At 47.1% G+C, this 21714-nt stretch overlaps 1 protein-coding gene across 1 annotated transcript; it reads left to right on the plus strand.

The window, feature by feature from the left end:
• Positions 1-629: 629 nt before the first annotated feature.
• On the plus strand, positions 630-11674 carry lrfn5b (leucine rich repeat and fibronectin type III domain containing 5b). Its single transcript, XM_030110032.1, has 6 exons — positions 630-928; positions 6063-6980; positions 7905-8079; positions 9130-9463; positions 10283-10583; positions 10718-11674. The coding sequence occupies exons 2-6, from the start codon at positions 6090-6092 to the stop codon at positions 11414-11416; spliced, it is 2400 nt and encodes a 799-aa protein (XP_029965892.1). The 5' UTR covers positions 630-928; positions 6063-6089; the 3' UTR covers positions 11417-11674.
• Positions 11675-21714: the final 10040 nt, after the last annotated feature.

Raw genomic sequence — 21714 nt, forward strand, 5'->3', positions numbered from 1 at the left:
TCTGATCAGTTCATATCTTTTTCTTTTTTTCCTAATCATATTGAGTTCGTGGAGAATATTATTGGTCCGCTGCATTTTCGTGCAGTGGAGTTCAATCTACATGAATAAATGATGATGCCAGCCTGTGAGATAGGCTGGGAGGCACTGCATCTGTCTGTGCACACAAATGGTCTCTGTGCAGCTCGGAGCGCACCGATTACCATTCCGAGCACAGCACCTCTGGTCAGGAATGGAGCCGGGTCGGTGGCTGACAGTAGTCCGGGGGCAGACGGGGGGGATATATTATGGCACCAACCTTTCAGTCAATCTGGATTAACTCACACTGAGCCCTGCGTCGCCGGCAAAAAAAAAAAAAAAAAGAAAAAAAGAAAAAAAGAAAAAAAAAACCCTGAAAGCGATAGGAACATCTGGCCGGATTCAGCACGGCAGCAGTCACTCACAGCGCTGGAGATATTAAAGCAGCCTGTCGCTACAAAGGCGTTTTCTCTGGTGGAGGTGCAACACAGGCGGATGCGCAGTAGAGGCGATCCCGCACAGCTGCAGCCCGCTCGCTGCCACACCGGGACGCTTCATGCCGCCGCTCGCCATCCTCCACTGACGACGGGAATTTAAAGCTGAAGGGGAAAAAAAGGAAAAAAAGAAAAGGAGCTGACATTTCGCTGGTGTGAAGCGATCGAGGAGGAATCGTCCCGAATCTGCTGGTTATGGATTTCTTGAAGGACGTCGCGGGTTTCGCAGGCCCTCGCATGTTATAAGAGGCAAGACGCGTGTTTCGGGACACCTGAATTATCTCCAAGAGGAACCGTCCGTTCTTTTTTTTTTTTTTTTTTTATCTTTTGGCAGGCGGCTCTGTCAGGATGCTCTCAGCCCTCCCGGGAGGAAATGCGCTCAAACCCACCTTCCTTTGACTTGATGTTTCATCTGCAAGGTAAATTCAACATTTTCACAGGCTGGGATCGGTGTGAATCGCAGCCTCTGAACTCTTTGGGGGGGGGGGGGGGGGGCGAAGAGAGCTGCCTTTCAAGAGGTAAAATATTGACTTGGAGTAGTTCTCGCAGGACCCATCTGAACGGGCTGAGATTCTCCCCTGTGATCGGGGTTGTGTCTGTAACCCACCAGCCCAGGACCTGCACCGCAAGGTCAAAAAAAAAAAAAAAAAAAAGCCTCCCCAATTGGCAAGCAATTTGGGTTTCTAGTATCTGCTTGCCTGCTTCCTGTGTTGCCTTTTTTTTTTCCATCCTCCCTACAGGTAAAGCTGAGAATCATGGCTCGTGCTCCCATTTTTTCAGCCAGCTCTCAGACGTGTGCAGAGAAAGATTGAGTTCAGACGTGAGACGTATCTGTGTTTAATTGTGCTTTATTTAAATAATCAGCCCCACTGCGTCCAGTGACAGGGTGTCTGCGGTTTAAAGCCAAGCTGATATGCAAATCATGCATCAATCATTGGGCTTGTGATGGAGTCTGAATTAGCCCAAATAAAAAAATAAAAAAACTGATAATAGGTTGTGTCTGTTTGGAGAGGGGCATGTTGCCAGGTGACAGAGGAGGAGGAGGAGGAGGTGGAGATGTGGTCCTGCTGATGTTTGTGAAGGATGAGGTGTAATGGTCCTGTCTTATGTCGAGCATTAGTTATCAGATATCTTATTATTCATGAGTGCCTGAGGCACCATTGTAACTGCTACACCAGTGAAACCAGGCCCACGCCTCATTTTGCTGCTCCTGTTTGCTCTTGCTGCTGTGTGGACGTACTCGCACTGCTGGTGCTCGACTACCTTTCCACTGATGCCAGAGGACTGATGTGCGGTTGGTTCCTCGGCTCCACGGGCGAGCTTCACGTTCACTGACCCAAATTTTTACCCTTCGCAAAATAAATGCTTCTGTTTTTGCTGAATTGGGGTTTTTTTTTTAACTCTGATACAGGCGGTCAAAACTTGTGTATGCACACGCCTGGTCCACATGAAAAAAGTCCCTTTAGAGTGTAGGGTTTTCGACTCACCATGTACCTGAATATGCACCAGGGAATCGGGATATTGGCATGTGACTTCCTGGTCAATTTTGTGCAGAATAATCAGCCGTATTGGTATTCTAAGACGAATCCTTCTGCTTTCTTCCTCTTCCCAGAAGGAAATTCTAGGTCATAAGGCCATCACATCAGGACACGCCGCCACAGTGCAAGAATTAACATCTAAATACAGTCTTCAGAGTTTAAACGGATCACCTGCTTCAGCATAACTCATCGGCCACAAGTAAAAAATAAGAAATGTTGATACCCGAGAAACGCGATAAACACCACTTCACGGTAACACTGCTGCTCTTGTGATATGGTGTGAATTGCAAAAAAAAAAAAAAAAAAAAAAACACTGAGAATTACAAGGGGGAGATGTAAATGCTGATGAACAGCACTTCTATTGATGCAGTGGGGTCTGCTTAGTATGCTATCCCCCGGCACACATGCACACGCACACACACACGCTCACACACTGGCATTCACACACATATACAACCTCCTCTGCCTGAAAAATAATTTCAGCTGCACCTGATTTCACATCGAGTCATTTAGCTTTTTTTTTTTTTTTATTAGGCACAAGACTGGAAAAGGGGTAATGATTCAAAAAATACAATATTAGATGAGAGTACAATCTCTCCATCGTCCCCACTGTGCCATAAATGAGACAACGGCCCCTCAGCCAGAACCTCCGAATTGTCAAGGTCCTCCCATCCAGAGAAGAGTCTTTATTCTAAATATTATTAGGTTATCTGAAAAATCAGCCACTGATTACATCTCACCCAAAACTGACGTTTTTCCGTGTTGCCATGGCATCAAGGCTGTCACCCAAGAGCTATCACATTCTAACATTGGCAGACACTGTTAGGAGAAAGGGTGTCACAGCTCATACCACATTCACAAAAACACACAAAAAAAACCCCGAACTGTGTGAGGTAGACGCTCCATGACAATGACAGCATCGGTGTTTGGTCAGGATGTTTGGGCTCGGGCTGCACAAGCATTCAACCCGACAGAGCACAATTTCTACCGGCTCGGTCAAACTACGATCCACTCCAGCGGACGCCGCAGCTCCATTCGGTCTCATAAAGCAGGCAGGCCGAGGACCTGTTTCACTGCTTTGTCGATACAGTTTTTTTTTTTTTTTTTTTTACCACCGCGTTGCAGCATCAGTTTACCTCCTTTGACACAACAAAGGCTTTATTTTTGGTAGTTGCGGACGCCCGACCGCTTCTTCTCCAAACAGGCCAGGTGAGCTGCTGTCAGGCGCCGTTGTGTCGACCTGCGTGGAGGCAGAGGCAGACTTCATCTCATTAACTTCCCCTCGCAGGGCCGCTTTCCCTGATTCGCTGCCCAAACGTGGGATTGCAGAGGCTTTCTCACATGAGCTGGACCATCTGAAAACATATCCCCCACGACCTCACTGGCCGATTGGCATGCAGCGTGCTGCATAAGGCTTTTCTTGGAGAATGCTACCCCAGGGAGACCATAGATATCCTCTCCTACAGTGTGCCGCCGCTGCCGCTGCCGCTGCCGCTGCCACACATGAATGTGTCTCTATAGCTGGGGGTTGTTGTGTAGCGAGGTGCCTCTATTAGGCACAAATCCACCCACTGGTGTGCATGTGTGGGTGTGTACTGTCAGTCTCCTCTGTTCTCCGAGGGTGGAAAAAAAAAAAAAAACCCTGCTCAGAGGTAGTAAAGGAACATTTGATTGACCAAGATGGTGATTATTGTTAATGTATCAGTAGATTATCTGTTTTCATGTTTATTTGCGGCCCTCCCAAGTCGCTTGGATATAATGAGCAGCACAAAGTGGAGGATAATGATTTTCTGTTGGGGGGGGGCGTGACATTTAAAGATGAAGTGTGTGATTGATGAATGCATTGATTGATTACCTACTTATTTGTTCGTGTACCTGATGGCAGCAACCTGTTATGCAAATCTCTGTGGACCACCCATAATTAAATGCAAATTAGGGCGGCATTAACAGACATTTCCTGCGCCGGCTCGGCAGCGAGGGGCCGTCCTTTTGTCCCCACAAAATGATTTTTTTTTTTTGCTGGGATTACCATTGCAACTATTCTCTTCACGTTTGGCTGACTTTTCGGCAACAACAACAGCAAAAAAAAAAAAAAAAAAAGGCTCATCTCCAGCGTATGAATCAATATCACGTCTTCAACGCTATCCGGGTCTGGAAGTAGCAGGTCCTGTCCGCCTCAACGCGCAAGCAGAGGCCGCGCCATTCAGAGTCAGAGCAGGAGGTGTTTGGCACACCAACACGAATGCGCTCAGTGGACTACCTTGCCACACACACACATATGCACCCACACACACATACACAGGCAGACATATAAAGTAGGTATTAAACTATCCTCGCAAGTACTTGGAATACACTCCACATAGCTTTGCAGTCCTGCTTGACAGCAAAGTCATCAGCTGTCTTTAGGGGAGTCATGAAAACATTTAATAATCATTCCACAGTCCATTTCTCAGCAGCTCGGGCTGCAGCCCAACATAAAATCCACAAATTACGTGTGATTTGGCAAAGATGTCCCACATAAAAAATGAGTTGAGAAAAGACATTTATTCGTCGCTGCTTTATCAGCAGTGTTCACGAAAAGGACACGGCATCGCATGCTCTCTCCAATAATATCACTCCCCCACTAGCTATTACGGACCGTTTTTAAGGCGACCTCATTTCTCCCTCCCTGTCAGGGCGCGATGCATTTCACCCGGCTGTCACAATGCAACCGTTGTCAGCGGATGCCACCAGGCTTCCTTCACTTCCAATCTCACACGAAAAAAAATAAAATGAAAAATGAAAAAAAGGAAGTGCCCCCCAACATGGCAACATGTCACTCGAGCCGTTTCTGCTGTTTTCTTCGCTTCATGTTGATTTCCTCATACTGTCAAGGTTATTAAAACATGAGTTGTGTGTCACCGCTCGGGTGCAACAGAAGCTTTTGAAGCATGAAGATACTCATCATCAGACAGGCTCTCTTTGCTGAGGCAAGATTTTTATGCACACTCTCCAAGACCCAACGTCGACAACAGAGGCATTACCAGCAAACCACAAAAAGCTATAATCGTAAATCAGCTGTTCTCTTCTGTATTTAAAGGCTGGCTTTGGATTTTTACTACAGTTGTGGTATTGGATCTCCAGTTGTCCATGTTTGGTTGGATTGGTGTTCTGTTCTTTTCTGTGTGTGCTGTAATGGGACACCCAGATGACTGAGTACTGCATGTTCAACCAAAATTACACAGAAATTTTGCGGTTCCACGTATAATGAAAACGGATGACACCCTCCCTCTGGAGCAGTGTGCAGTACACCTGGAGAGCTGTGATCTGATCTTCCAAAGTCTCAGTTTTATGACATGCTATATCCCTGACAATGTCTCAGGATTTATCAAATGGATCCCTCCTTATCCCCCCATCTCAGTTGTGTCATAAGTAAGAGTACCAGCAGTGAGAGCAGAGAGAAAATCAATAGAAAGGCATAGCACATCCTTGGTGAGGCACTGGGCCCAATCATCCCTTCCTATTGGCGATATGATCCTGGGAGATATCAGTCTAATTCTGATGAGGCCCTGGACTGCCAGTCTAGACTTTCATCCTTCTGTACACAAACTTAAAAGGCTTGGTATTATCATATCAGGAAGTATGATCAGGGGAGGACCAGCTTAAAGATGGAGCTGTCACAAAACTCATACAAGATCACTCTCTAGTCTTCAGGTTACTGATTAGTCTCATGTCTAATTGCAAAACAGCTAGAATTTGTTCAAGCATTGACTGAGTTGACTTTCTGCTCAGACGCTGGACTCTGTGTAACTCGGTGAGCTGTAATCTGTCAGTGATAGCGTTTCAGATCTGCTTGAAAAGTTTAATTTAGCTGAGCAGAAGCTCCCAGTTCATTATTATACGGGAGGTTCCTCGGTGTATATAAGATTGCTTAGCAGAATATTCCGAATGATACAAATTACAATGACAGACTCAATGCTTTGCATTTTTTTTTCAATGTTTGTCAGAAACTCACCCTTTGCCTCTATCTTTTCAGGTGTTTTTGGCCTGACTTGAAAGCCAAATGGAGTCTCTCCTGGTGTACCTGATTGTCCTCGGTGTGGCTGTGAAGGCACACAAAGTTCAGATCTGCCCCAAACGCTGCGTCTGCCAGGTGCTTAATCCCAATCTGGCTACTTTGTGCGACAAAAAGGGGCTTCTGTTCGTGCCGCCGAACATCGACCGGCACACGGTGGAGATGCGCCTCGGGGATAACTTCGTCACCAGCATCAAGCGCAAAGACTTTGCCAACATGACCAAGCTGGTGGACCTGACCCTTTCTCGCAACACCATCGGCTCCATCGCGCCCCACGCCTTCAAGGACCTGGAGAACCTCCGAGCCCTTCACCTCGACAGCAACCGGCTGACCCGCATCACCAACGACACCTTCAGCGGCATGTCCAAGCTGCACCACCTCATCCTCAACAACAACCAGCTCACGCACATCCAGATCGGGGCCTTCAATGACCTGACGGCGCTGGAGGAGCTGGACCTATCCTACAACAACTTGGAGGGCGCCCCGTGGGTGGCTATTCAGAGGATGTCGAACCTCCACACGCTCAATTTGGACCACAACATGCTCAGTTACATCCCGGAGGGGACTTTCTCTGGGTTGCAGAAGCTAAAGAGACTGGACGTTACCTCCAATAAACTCCAGAAGCTTCCTCCGGACCCTATTTTCCAAAGGGCGGGGGTCCTGGCCACGTCTGGGATAATGGGGCCGTCGTCATTCGCTCTGAGCTTCGGAGGGAACCCGCTGAGGTGTAACTGCGAGCTGCTTTGGCTGCGGAGGTTGCGTAGAGAGGATGATCTGGAGACCTGTGCCTCGCCGCAACACCTCGCTGGGCGATATTTTTGGACTGTCTCAGAAGAAGAGTTCCTGTGCGAGCCGCCTCTCATCACCAGGCACTCTCAGGTATCCCTTCTGAGCGGAGTGTGCAGCATTAAGACGCGGCACTCACCGCCGCTCCCCTCTCTGAGCCAGACAGTCAATTCTCCCTTAGTTAGTCCGAGGTGGCACTTTGAGCTTTTTATGACTGCCACATTAGATATTAGCTGTGTGTGCCAGAGGAGTGTTACACGAGTTGTGGGAGTTTCCTGGGCCACTCAAACTAACGGATTATTGCTGAATTAAAAGAAGAAAAAAAAAGGGAGGGGAGGCTTGCTTAAAATACGCAATCAAGCTGTGGCAGCACTTTTAGAGGAGTTCTTTAGTGGGATTTTCAGTTATCATCCTAATAAAGCTATTTTGCAGGTTTATGACGGAGCCGCGCTGAAGCTCTTAATACACAGCAGCAGCTTACAGTGATTTAGTCCTTGATTCATGCATCCAAACAAAATTATCTGATCAAATCCTTGCCGAATAACCACTGCTATAGGAACTCATTTATATTCCGCTGAGGTATTCTGCATAATTGCAGACAAAATTAACTTTCACTTGGACTCTAGCATATGCTGTCATTTTGATAATCTTGTCCTCGTAACGCTGCTGCTACGGTATCGTGACAATGATCGATTGTTGGTCACACCATCAGTGAGGTGTATGCATATTCTCATCTGACCAGGTAGGAGGCATCTCAGTACAAATTGAATTAGGTCAACTGGACTCGGTCGACATTTGGACAGCATTTCATGTGAACTGGGGCAAAACGTCTTCCATGACATATGACCAAGTCTCATTTACCTGGTTCGATCATCAATAAAGGCGTAATTATAATAACTAGGAGAAAATTACAGTACAAAAGGTGACCGTCCATAATGACTGTTTCTGTTTTCCTTTTGTGAGTGATCGTATCGGTAAAAGTCTCCTCGCCGATCGCAGTTCTTCTCTCTGTCTCAGGAGCTTCGGGCTTTGGAGGGTCAGAGCGTGTCCCTGCGCTGTAAGGCCCGGGGCGACCCCGACCCCGTCATCCACTGGATCGCGCCCGACGGACGCCTGATGTCCAACTCCTCCAGAGCCGCGGTCCACACAGACGGAACGCTGGACATCCTCATCAGCACCGTCAAGGACTCCGGTCTGTTTACATTCCCGGGGCTGTGCTGCGTGTTGTTTACCGAACAAAATTAGTCGTTGGCTTTATCCACACATACGCCTTCATAACTCAAGTGTCTGCCTACACTCTGTGACAAAGTTCAGAGTGGAGCGATGTTTTGCTTGTGTGGTGATTAGAGGCACCATGGAATGAAAAAGGACTCCTTTCTATGCATTTAGTTACTTATTTGTTCACAAATCTTAAGGGTGAACACAGTAATTCACCAGCAATCCTTATGAATCCTTTATACTCTATGAGGATTGATAGCATTCCCATGTCTGTGCAGCAGAAGTCAGCAGCTGATACTTACCCCAAGAAGCACTTGTATTTTTTTTTTCCCCCCACTAAATTTTATGGCTGAGAAATTGTGAGGCCAAAACGAAAAAAAACCTTGGGCTCTAAGACACACTTGAAAGAATTTTGAAATCCTGAATCTCTCCACCCCCATCAGCGGGTCAGAGTGTGATCTGCTTCAAGTGTCTCTCCATTCGCAAAATGTACTTTTCTTCTTGTTTGAGTTTCGCTGTGCAGATCTGAAAGGAGAAGGGTGTTTTGCTGTGTTCACTGAAAATCATATTTCATGGGCCTGGATGATGAACATGATGTGTAATGTCGCAAAACTGTTGAAATCCCAATTTAGCACCAAGTAGCCAATCTTCTACTCGCACTGTTGAGAGTGTGTGTTCACTATGAGACATCTTGTGGCCCACAGAAACGATCATTTCAAAATGATTATTTGCATATTTAAAGCACGCTGTTGATTTTTTTTCCACTGAGTGATACAGACCTCATGGAAAAAAACATGCCTAGCTGTGTCTATTTGGAGGAGTGTGTGCATACATACACACCTTAAAATGTTTAATAAAAGGTGTTGAACTTACTCTCGGAAAGGTTAGATGGAAAAGTGTTCCAGGTATGACTGTTTACAGAGCTATGCGATGTTTCTGAGTGCCTTAATCTATGTGTATCATATGCTGTTTATTTGAACATCGTGATAAATGTCAGGTTTCAAGCAATTATTTCTCATTGCAGGTTCATTCACCTGCGTCGCCTCCAACCCAGCCGGAGAAGCGCAGCAGACCGTGGATCTGGTCATCGCTAAGCTCCCTCATATCATCAACAACACAATTGCGGAGCAGGAGCCCGACCCCGGGTCATCAGATATCGCCACGGTGACCAAGACGGGGCTGGAGGCGGGGGGAGTGCCTCTGGGGAACGCCAAGACCAGCCAGGAGAAGAAAGTCGTCATTGCTGAGGCCACCTCCACCTCGGCCCTCGTCAAGTTTAACTTCCACCGGAGCATTCCCGGCATCCGCATGTTCCAGATCCAGTATAACGGGACGTATGATGATTCACTGGTGTACAGGTAAGCAGAGGAAACCTGCCAGAATAGTGTGAAGCATCGCCTATTTCCATGACTCTCATTTTGCCTCGTCTTTGAGCGCTTACATCTGTAGATATTTAGTCATTAAATGGTGGGCCCGGCTGTCAACGTGATTATTTGTGATGTCTATTAATCCTATCAGGAAGACAGACTCACGCACTGTATCTGAATTCTTATTCTTCTGCTTCTAATCCACCGCTGCCGCAGCCGATCATTTACTATGTGCAAAACCTTGATAATGCTTAATCAACGAGATCGAAACGGAATGTCAGCACTGAGCTTTGGACTCGTAGAAAGATGAAAGCGTCGTCTTCCAGTGTTTTACAAAAAGCATCAGAGGCTTCACACATGCCTATCCGAGGAGCTGGGGCAACACAGCTTCTTTCATCTCTGCCACCGCTCGCTCCATATTAAGTGCTAATCACAGAGCCGCGATAGGATCATCACACAAACCCATCATTTTTACACATGGACTCCGGAGTCTGTTTCCAATTTTGTTGTTTGAATAGCGACGACTGAATTCAGGAGACAGCCAGTCGTTGTGAGCAAGAGCCTAATGTGTGAGCAAACGTCGGTATCCTGCATCCCAGCTCCTGAAAGCTCCTTTTTTTTTTTTCATCAGTTTCTATGCTGGAGAGAATAAATCAAATGTCACTGGAGATTATTCCTAGACAGATGTTAAATAGCTCCCTGAGAGATAAATGATTGTCATGTCATTTTTATCCCCGAAAACAATAACACGGATAATCTGATTTGCTCATGTCTCCTTTATTTTAACCCCCTCTGATCTGTGTCTTCCAGGATGATCCCTCCCACCAGTAAGAATATCCTGGTGAACAACCTGGCGGCCGGCACGCACTACGACTTGTGCGTGCTGGCCATCTACGACGACCAGGTGACCTCGCTGACCGCCACCAGGGTGATCGGCTGCGTCCACTTCACCACGGAGCCGCAGTACCTCAGATGCCATTTCATGCAGTCCCAGTTTCTCGGCGGCACCATTGTGGTTATCATCGGAGGGATTATCGTGGCCTCCGTGCTTGCTTTTATCATTTTTCTCATTGTGCGCTACCGGGTGTGTAACCAAGGAGATGCTGATAAGGTCAGTTTGGCACGATTCCCTTGTTTTGTTCTGTTTCTCTTCGCTGTTTCTTTCGCCTTTTGAAACGGCGATGTTCCTGCTAGAATGGCTCTCATTGTGTTCATTCATCCTGTGCTTGTCTCTCGTCATGTCAGGCGCTGGAGATGGGGGATATTCGCTCGCTGAGCAGTGATGGACAGCTACAAGGATGTGGGATTCCCAAGTCCCTCTCCAAGCAGGTTTTGCGTCCAGAGAAGAATGACAAGGACTGCCTCCGAGTCACCCTGCCGCCCCCGGAACCCGCCAAGCACCGGCCTCCCGTCGTGGTCGCCGCCACAAAACCCTCTGTTCCCGATTGCACCGTCTCCACTTCTGCCGGCAGCCACAGCTGGCACCCGGCCTCCCCGGGCGCCCCGAGGCCAAAACGCTCCGGCGCCCCACCGAAACCCTCGGAGGCCCGCCGGGCCGAGGCGCAAGCGGACGTTGCGCTGGATAACATGAACCGGAATAACTCCTCGGAGGTTAAAATGGCCACCGCCGTCGGTCTCGCCATGCCCGGCCAGCCCGCCACATGGACCGCGGCCCCCAGGGGTGGAACGCGGCCGCACCAGGCCTCCCGACAGTACATGACCGTGCCTGCAGGGGGAGCCAGGGTGAACCGCAGGCACTCCCTGAACGCGGACTCGTACCGGGAGCGCTGCTACATGGCCTACCCCAAAGCCGGGGCCAGTCTGCGCTCCAAACGCAGCCTGTCGATGAGCGGGGAGCTTCCGCAGATCGACGGCACGTCAAACATTCCCCGGGCCAGGGACAAGCCTTCCAGGTCCGAGTGGCTTTTGGAGAGCACTTTATGATCGGAAGTTTGAGACCTCTTGTTTACCTGGGATGGATTTGCGGCCGTCGTGGAGCAGACAGGGATCTCACGCCTTGCTTGGAGCTTTTGAGCTCTTTATTGAGGGACCTGCGGTATTCTCCCATGTACCCGGGGAGAGGCAGGCACACAGGGTAGTGGGAATAGTTTCACATTTGTTTTCTACCTTATAACCAATCAAAGTCTTCTTTATAACAACGTTTGAACAAAATTTGACGAAAGGCACAACAATGTATAAAAAGCAGTTTCCTGTACAGTTGTGTGAGATGCTGTATATCTCAGTACAACCATAAGTGTTCATGTGGTATTGAATGCAGTAAACTGGACATACTGTATTATAACAAAGGAAGCATCACACGGGGGATGGGGTTATTATACTCTCTGTCTCATTGCCTGTTACTTAAAGTGATACAATCTCTGTAGACTTTGAACACGATTCTTGTCTCCAGCTTTACACACAGATGGTGACATGTCTTAATTACCTTTTGGCGGCAGTTTGGGGAGATTACGAATGTGCTTTACATCCCAGAGGTGTAGAAACAGAATGTAGTAGACAGACAGCGCTCCATCTTTTCATCCCCACACACTCCCAGACACAGCACAATGCAGCATTTTTTTCGTGGCACAAGTCGACTCAGCCTAATACTGCCCTCCAGTTTGAATCGATACATTTTTATCACATAATTACATAAGGACTCAACCCCGATAGGATTCCTGTCACGGCTGATGTGAGCGACAATTGGACCAACACCAACAGCGTGACAGGTGTGAGAGGCGATCTGACATTAACGTGCGGGTGAGCTCCGCAGGAAGCGCTTCATTTCCATGTTTTTTACTTAACCTGAAGCTACCATGTCACGCCGATGACAACCATTGTAAAATAACTTGTCGATGTTAGAGAAACGATAATCACAAGAATGGGAGGACGTCTGCTCTTGATTTTGCTGTTGTTTCTGTTTGATGTTTACCAGTATAAATAAACCAGTGATAAAAGGGACACACTCAGATTTATCTCATTTTCAGCTTGCCTTGTGTATTTTTGCCCAAGTTTCCCTCCGTTGCAATTAGAGAGCAGCCATTTGTACAGCGCGATGTATTTCTAGAACAAAACAATAGCTGCATCTCTTAGTTGTGTGAGCTCCGCCATGTGAAGAAGTAATGAATTTGGGATTTAAGGAGTCTGGCAGCGACATAATTCCTCTATTTCTGCAAGTTGTGGACCTCTGACGGATAATTGCCCCGAGCTCTTGTTGTTTGTTCAAAGAGTGAAGGGAAGCAGATGATGAAAAGAGGCCATGCTAGTCACCGGGGACGCCTCTCGCCTGCGCATCTCCGCGCTCATCTGACAGCGCCGTGCCTGTGCACCTCGGACTTCGGCCGCCGCAGAAACCTGCTGCGGGAGAGGTTAAACACAACCTCAGCAGTGGGAACCGGTGCATGACTAATGCTACAGTCACAACAATGAGCCCTGATTGTGGCACTGACATGATACGCTTTACCTGCTGGAACACAAGTATTTTGGTCGTTGATTGATTTTTATGTAAAACACAAAGACTCTGGCGGCAAGGGACCTCGAGGGATTGCTGCAGCGCATTCAGACTGGAGCTTCAGTGTTATGGAAAGAAAACTTGCCAAGATGAGGTCCACATACAGTATGCACAGCACAAATTAATTGCCGTCACCTAAACAAGTTGTGTTCTAGCCTATTTATTCATTATTTCTTGCTCACTGTGGGTGATTAAAATGCTGAGAAGCTTGGCCTGAGTGGTGGTTCGGGCTTTGGCAAGAGCCAGAGGTGTGTGTTAATAATAGATGCATTTCTAGAGGGACAGGGAGGGAGAGAGACGGAAAACTAGGAGGAGATGACGGGAGGCAGCAAGAGGGAGATGGAAGGTTTTGTGAAACAAATACTGGGAGGATGGTGGGAGGCGGGGAGGCACGGGTGAGGATGAAGAAACCGCGAGCTTGAGTGAGAGGTGCAGAGAAGAAAGCGAGACGGCTCAGAGACGGAGAGAGAAACAAGAGAGGAGGAGGGCGGTAAGGAAGAGCGTAGTGCAGGAGACAGAGAAAAGAGCATCCTTTGTACGCCGGCCGTGCAGCCTCTGGCTCGTCGGTATTCACTGCACCTTCACAAAGACGGGGAGGGAGGAGGAGGACGAGGTGGGGGGGGGGTGGGGGGCCGGGGTGAACGTGGGTGACGGACCTCGGCTGGAGGTCCAGCAGAGAGCAGCGCAGCGAGTCCTCCGGCCAGACCAGAACCGCACGTTTGCCTTCACAAGACTGCACCGGCTTGACCCGCTTTCCAAACCCCTGTAATGTGTTTCCTGATCCTCGTCTCGTTTTCCTCTGGCTCCCTCCGAGCGCCTCCCTCCTCTCCGGCTTACTGTCTTGCATCATGCTGACTCACTCCTCCTGCCACGCTCCTGAGCAGCCCTCCGAACCCCGACCACCACCACCACCACCACCACCACCCACCGGCTGGCCCGCTCAAGAAACTCCACCTGCCAGTCTTTCTGCCTTCTACAAACAGACAGGCCCGTTCCTCGTCAGTCTGGGTTGATACTGTCAGAAGCGTTGCGATTACCATTTTGACACAGCGTCGCAATCTGCAGATTTATTCGTTCCCTGCTCTTATTGCTAATAGGCTTTTCATTCTTTAGCTTGAGTTTCAGTTGATTCTGGAGCACAACGTCCCTTTATGGAGCACTTACACTAACGTGGCCTCTTATGCCACAATTGCTTGCTTTTATGACAATCATGCGGTGGGTGGAAATCACATTGGGCCGCTGATAGAGTCCATTGTCTTATTTAAAGAGATCATTGTGCCTATTTCAACCAAACTGAAGAGCCCATTACTATCGCAGACAACGAACGGCAGGAATGCCTAATCGAAGGAAACTGCTGCCCTTCAACAAGTGTTTTAGCACCTTTCGCTCTCCGCGCTGCAGCTCGGCGCTTCATTATCTCCACGCGCCAGGCGGTGTTAGTCAAAGTCACACATGAGGCCGTTGTTTCACTGGCAACAACTATTTCTGGGAGCACGTATGAAATGGGTGCGGGCTGAGATCACGAATCCAAACAAAACACCACCGGCGTGCAGTCTGCAGTGGGGTGGGGTGGGGTGGTCGGGGGGGAGGGGGGGGGACAGACAGTAGGGGGGGGGTGTTGCAAAGTGTAAAATATGCACCAGTAATTCCGAAGAGTATGCATTATTGAGAGGAGTAAATGGGTCCAGAATGAACATCATGGCTCATTAATAGTGGATGTGATTACTGTTTCGGGGAAAACAGCAGCCGGGGTAAAGGGGGAGATAATTGAAATGGTCAAATCTAAACTAAAGACTTCCTTGTTTACTCAGCACCAACTGTTACTGTCAAGTCAAAAACTCATGACTAAAGCTGACAACTCACGCTGTCAAGTGTCCTGTGATGGCGTTTGTCGGCTCACTGTTCTCTTCCCCTCCCTTGACCAGTTCAAAGGGGTTTGCAGGAGGGTTTGCCGTCATTCATTTTTTATGATCTAAGCTTTTGAGTCATCTACGATTCAATTACCAACAGGATTTTGACAAAGCCGGAGGAGAAAATGAGTGAGCGTTTCTGAAAATCCCATTAGAAAGTGGAGGAGTCAGCCGAGTGAAGGTCACACACCGGGGGGTGCTGACGGAGCGACTTTGCACGCCTCGACACGCAGACTTGAGTGAGTGACACGGCGTCGTCCCGCAGCGCCGCCGCCAGATTTGGTTTGACGTGAACCCAGATTATCGCGTCGCGGCCCCCCCGAGGGGTTCCCACGCTGAACCAACAGATGCTCCCTCCTCTCTCTCTCTCTCTCTCTCTCCTCCTCCTCCCCTGCCTCCCCTCCTTCAGTTACATATGCTCTGGGGTGATGGACGACAACGAGGCTGGCTGCAGTTTACACCAGACATACCAGGCACCATTAGGAACCATTTTCTGCCCATTTGCCTGATAGCTGCTATCACTTATAGAAGTGTTTCTGCTCCTCTCTTCGGCTCGTGTGTCCCCCCCAGTGACGGATCTCACATCGATTTGCCAGTGTTGGAGATTACTAAGAGAATGGCGAATCAAACAAGTAGACGTGGCAGTCGGCACCCCGACTATCAACCCCGGGTAAAGGGGGCAGTTTAAGCCTCTTTAAGCATCCCATTCATAGTGACTTACTAAAAGTGCTTATGCTAATCTTGTTATCTCCTCGGGATTCTAGTAATAGAGGACGGGGAGCAGTTAGCTGTGTGCCACGTTTTCCCGTGCACATGTTTTGGGATATGCATGCGTGCGTTTGATTTTTTTGCTGAATAATTTCTTTATCCTCACCCCGGAATCTGCGCGGCTCGAGGTCTTTCATTAGCGGCTCACACCCGGGATTATGAACTTGACTGTGCTTCTGCGCGCTAATCTTATTTATTGTTCACTGTGAGCTAATTTAAGTGTGCTTGTTAAGTAGAGATATCAAAACCGCGGTGTCACATATAACGCAAATTCTACGCTAATTGGACACGTAAACTGTGCACGCCGAAGCACATGGGGAGAGGACAGAGAACGAAGCGGTGCACTGGCCCGGCAGCGACTGTTTGATCAGTCATCATCTGCTGCAGCCGATGGGACGGAGCTGCAGCCGGCGAGAGGGAGAATGTCAGGTAGCTCCTCATAAACAAGCCTTTAAAGGTCTTTTGATCTGAGCTGTGACCACGTTCGCAATGCGGAGCTTTCGGGGCGATCAGATCGCTGCAGAGCAGTACAGTGGGAGGATTTGATATGTAGATGCAATGGCTACGCTCTTTTGAAGACGGTTCCCCAGTGACCCGCTGAAGCGAAGCAAGAACGTGACGAGGATGTTAAAATGCAGCGTTAATCAAATAAAGGTCGATTTGTGATTGACATGTGAGGAAGAGTCTGAGAGACAGAGAGAGAGAGAAAAAAAACAATGACTCTGAAGATGAGACACAAGCTGGACCAATAAACTCAAGGCAAAAGACTGAAATCTCTGTACATCTGCTGCAAGAGCAGAATCAACTCAGAGTTGAAGGAATAACAGAAAAGCCAACAGACAGATAATTGACAGGTTATCCTGGGATAGTGAGGAACCACAAAGACAGAGAGAACAGTCACAATCTGGAGGGTGATGCTGTGGACATTCATTTGTCAACACAGAGAAAACCGTCCCACAGCAGAGCCCGTCTGGCAGAAACAGGCGGTGTAAGAGGAACAATGCTGATTTATTTTTTATTTATTTATTTTTCTTCTGTAGCTTCTGTGACGAGAGCAGAATTGAGCCTCGGAAACACTTGAACTGTAAAAGAGCCATGTTGGAAATGTTCTAAATAAGCAACATTTTCAGTTCGTGATCAAAACAAGTGCGGTTGCCTTTATAAATATGAAGCCTGTCAGGGGCTGCCTGGTAATCCCAGCAGACTGGGAAAGGCAGAGTACACTCTGGACTCTGGACAGGTTTCCACTCCATCACAGACCAGAAACATACATAGTACATGACATTTGGGGGATGACATTTTCATCCATAATATTTTTTTCCCTCTCTCTGAGAAATTATCATTTGAAAAAGAGAAATAAATGAAGGATAAACTATCTGATGAAAACAGCTGAACAGTTGTGTCGTGGTTGGCGCTTTCTGTGTGGTGTTTGCATGTTCTCCTGACTTGTACGTGGGTTTTCTCTGGAGTCTAAAAGGTGAACTGATGAGCCTAAATTGCAGTGAGCTGTCTCTCTTGACCTGTTTAGGAGCTCTGTGTGAAAGGGGACTAATAGTGCCACTTTGGAAAACAACTGAACTGATTATTCAGACTGAACCAGTGTTTTCTTTCCTTTCTCTTTGGATATTTCAGAGAAGATGACGTACAATCAGAGAGTTCAGGTTTCTGAGAGCAAAGCGCAGACAGCCTCATCCCACAGGTTGATTATAATGAATGTTTGCATCGGCGAAGATCAAACCCCCATTAATCATTTCTCTCCCATTATTCATCGTAAAGCTCCTCAGATTTATCGGCGTCATACCGAAACAGATGTAAAGAAGTTAGAATGAGCTCCTCATCTTCCACTTCTGACAGAAAGTTTGCTGTTTACTCGCTGATGTCTTGGTATTGATGCTCATCTGATGCAGTGAACAATGATGCAGAAGTATCTGAACACTACTTTCAACACTACACACATCAGAAGCTTGGTACTTTCAAGGATTTTCTTCATCTTTAACACGGTTTTCTATATTCTAATCTTATCATCCGCCTTTTAATGTATAATCCTAACCAGAAAGCTCAGCATAAGTGAATGCTGCCAGGTGAAATCGGTGGAGTGAAACATGTTGAGCGAAAGTCTGAATTAGTCCGAGATGCTTTCAAGCAAAGTACAGGCAGCTCAGAGTAATTTCACCTTTTTTTTATTCGGCTAAGGAAACCCAATAAATCACTGTCGGATGTCAGCAAGATTGAATTATCCTTGAAATTTCTCATTAAAGTTGTTTGTTTTTGTCCAGTAAACCACTTGCAATCCCAGAGATGGTAAATATGTAATGATTTAAACAAACAAAATAAAAAAATGAATACACCCATGAGGAGGGAACTGGAAGATTTTTGATTTTTTTTTTTTTTTTAACAAGATGAATCATTTAAACAACTCCCTTTATCAAAATAGAATGCTGTCAATATGGTGCATATTGCACATGTGCTGTATTTCGTTCGCCTCATCAGCTCGGACCCGGAGTTGGACGAAGCGGTGCAGAGAATAGACGCACATCGTCTGGCATCATGTCGTCGAACCTACTTTGGCAAACAGTGAAATGCAGTTAATTATGTTCATGTCGGGGAAGTAAATTTGAGCTTGACAGACACGGCGAGGAGATGAGAGAGGAGACAGGTGTGCTCAGACTGAGGAGCACAGAACAACAGAGGGAAGCGAGAGAGGCGGTCTATATATAGGCAGAGAGAAACAGACCTGATCGGGGCAGCAGGGGTGAGAAGGAGGGTGAGATGCAGGAGGGATGGGAAAACTGAGAGGTGAATTACAGCCTGCACCGCTGTGCACTTAGTGTCACTTTAACAGATAAAGGCAAGAATAAAATAATAAAAAAAAAAATGCTGTCTTGACATTTAAAGGATGTTTTCGGATGTGTTGCAGGCAGGGCTGGGAATCATCTGGCATGGTGGAGCAGAGCTCTGCGTCTGCAGCAGCAGTCCTGGTATTCACGGGGTATCTCAGCCTCGTTTCTCTCCTGCACACACACACACACACACACACACACACACACACACACACACACACACACACTCTCCTCTGTTACCTTGGCAACATATTTTCTGCATGGAAATAGCATCTCTTGCTGTGCCTACCGTGAAAAAATACAAGACACTTCAAGAGATTTAAACGCGTCTAGAACAGATCTGAGTTGAGAAATTGGTCCTGCAGATTGGACGGAATGGAGCTATTACCGTTCTGCATGCATGGTCGTCAAATTAAATGTGTGTGGCAACAACGAAGGAGTTAATCATAATAGTCTGTGACAGGCTTTCATTACCTTCCATTAAGGATGCGGCGGAAGGCTTAACATACATAAAGTCATTTTGTAGATTGCAGAATTTGCAACAATGACCATCAGAAAGTTTAAATCCAGAAATCTTTGCTAAAGCTTGTGTTTACTGGAGGCTTTTTTTTTTTAACCTCAGGATTTATTTACATCTACATGACTATTAAATCCAGCTCTTGACAAACAGAGCACAGACACGAGCGAGAGTCTTGTGGGGCTGTTATTAAGAAATGCAAAATAAATAATAAAGCGCGGAGGGTTGAGGGCTGATCTGCGCGGATTTCCTGATTTAGTCTCTGCACACAGATGAAGGGGTTTTGGTGCAGCAACCGTGGGAGATCTGACTGCCGGGGCCCGCCTGGTATGTTTCAGAGTGCGATGAACCTTTGTTTGCTTGCTGTCGGAGCACCATGCGGAGACGCACCAGCTAATGAAAGAAAATTCAGGCGCTCGGATTCGCACTCTGCCGCAAATAAGGCAAAAAGTTGGCCGAAGCAGAAACAGAGAGAGGGAGAGAGACGACAAGAGAAAGGGAATAACATCCAGGTAAACATGCAGCAGAGGATTAAAAAAAAAAAAAAAAGGAAGAAAAAAAAAGTGTCTTGACTCCTGGGAGAGAGGAGCCATAATGAAATAAGCATCTGAAAGAGAGCAGGTGTTGGAGGCTTGACAGACTTCAGCTGCATAACAAGTAGCACATTTACTCTCCCCTGCCTTTGTCAATCAAAACAACCAATCCCGTAAATAAATGCTCCTGTGGAAAAAAAAAAGAAAGAGGCCCCTCAAGTGGAATCATGCTTGAATCAACCTTTAAACACACACACACACACACACACACACACACACACACACACACACACACACACACACACTCACGCACGTCACTCCAGTCAAAGTTGGTTTCAGGTAGAGGAAAAGTGGATCCGGTCTTGAATTTAAAGCAGGTGCATGGAGCTGCCTGGGATCTAAATAAAAAAAAAGGCAATAAGACGTCAAGAATGCACTCAAGCTCGATCAATTTACTTCCTCTACAGAAAAATAAAGCTGCTCGCCCCCCCCCCTTTTGTTTTCAATTCTCTTCGTGACAGACGGTGAGGACAGTGGTTTTCATAATGAAAAAGCCTTCAAACAGCACATTTCACTGCACACACACACATTCACACACACACACTCAGGCTTCATGGAGCTGTAGTCACTGCCTGGGGATCAGCACCATGGAAAGCACTGCCAGCTGGGCAGGATCTGTCTGGTCTGGAGCCTGAAGGGGGCAGCAGGAGCTGCAGCCGGATGACTAGGATCAGGCCAAAGAGCAGGATCTCGGCAGGGCGCTGAGGTATACAGTGGCGTTAATCCCGCTGGCTGAGCAGAAAAGGGAATAGACTTATGTGCAAACTCCAGAAATTTCAAGTGGACACCCGAGAAGGACGGAAGGAAGGAAGGAAATCCCTCAAATCCCATCCAGCTTCAAGAACTTCCATTATCCTGTGTTAAATATGTACAAGAACGGAAACATTGCACTCAAGTGAAGGGTCACTTTACAAAAGACAGAAAAAAAAACTTCATCTCTCAAAGAACTACATGCTTTCATGCACAGGCCTCTGAAGTGAGACACAAAGGGAAAGTGTTGTAACATTAAACAAGCCTGGAGGGACAATCAGCCGGGGTGCCAGATGACTGATAAAATACTACGTGCTGTGACTGTCAATACTTGTAGTTGATAGGAAGTGTGGTCGAGAGGCCATTTGGAAAACAAGGATCTATATGTTTAGTCTGGACAGCAGAGCTACGGCCGTGGCTTGATTGTCCACGTAGGGATTGAGATACACGTGCGCAATTTCCCACGCATATCTGCAAATGACTCTGCTTCCGTAATAACCTCATCGACAGTCCCCCAGACAGGCCGGACAACATAATACGAGTAATTTGTAGGAGTGAGCCTTCATGGAGTTGTTTATTGAAGGCAAGTCCGTCTCTGCTTGAGCTGCGTCTCTTCCATGTGACTGATGGGAGTACGAAGACTAAACAGTGATGGGGACAGTGATCAGCCCAAAGTCTTCTAGTCTGCAAAAATTCAACGTTTCCATGCTTCTCTGAAAAGGTTGTATACCTCCCTTCACTGCTGTGTGCACCACTGTATGAGTTAATTCACCTGACAAGGCAGCGCAGATACACAGTCACCATTGCAGCTCTAAATTCATGTGAATTTTTACTTTACTTACTTGTAATGTCGACTCCTCGTCCTGGAGGGCTTCAATGGGAGCGATCGACAAGAAAATACCAGCTGGAATTCGCAACCTCACCTCCAGATGTCACTAAATCTCTAAGACTGCATCTCTACTGGGGAAAAAGACTCATATCCTTTAACCATAAATCCAGTAAAAACTTCCAGTGTGGTTTGACAGAGTTGGAATGACCCAGTTTATTGTGGGCAGTTGAGTTACATGGGTGTAAATATCAACAAAAGGAAGTTAATGGCTGACGTCTGTACAGTACATTCTAACGAAGAAAGTGATGGTCTCGCTTTGTCAGTTCAACGCACGCTTCAGATACTTCAACTGTGACAGGCTCCCAGTGAGTTTCTATGACACCCATCTGTGTAAAGACAGCTTATAGAAAATATAAAGCAACTCATGACTAAATGTTTAATTGGTTAACACTTTAAATCACACCTCTATCTATGTCTACTGAATTTTAATACAGCCATACAATACAGGTATACAAGGTTATTTTTGT

The sequence above is a fragment of the Salarias fasciatus genome, chromosome 15 (genome assembly GCF_902148845.1).
Source record: "Salarias fasciatus chromosome 15, fSalaFa1.1, whole genome shotgun sequence".
Lineage (NCBI taxonomy): Eukaryota > Metazoa > Chordata > Actinopteri > Blenniiformes > Blenniidae > Salarias > Salarias fasciatus.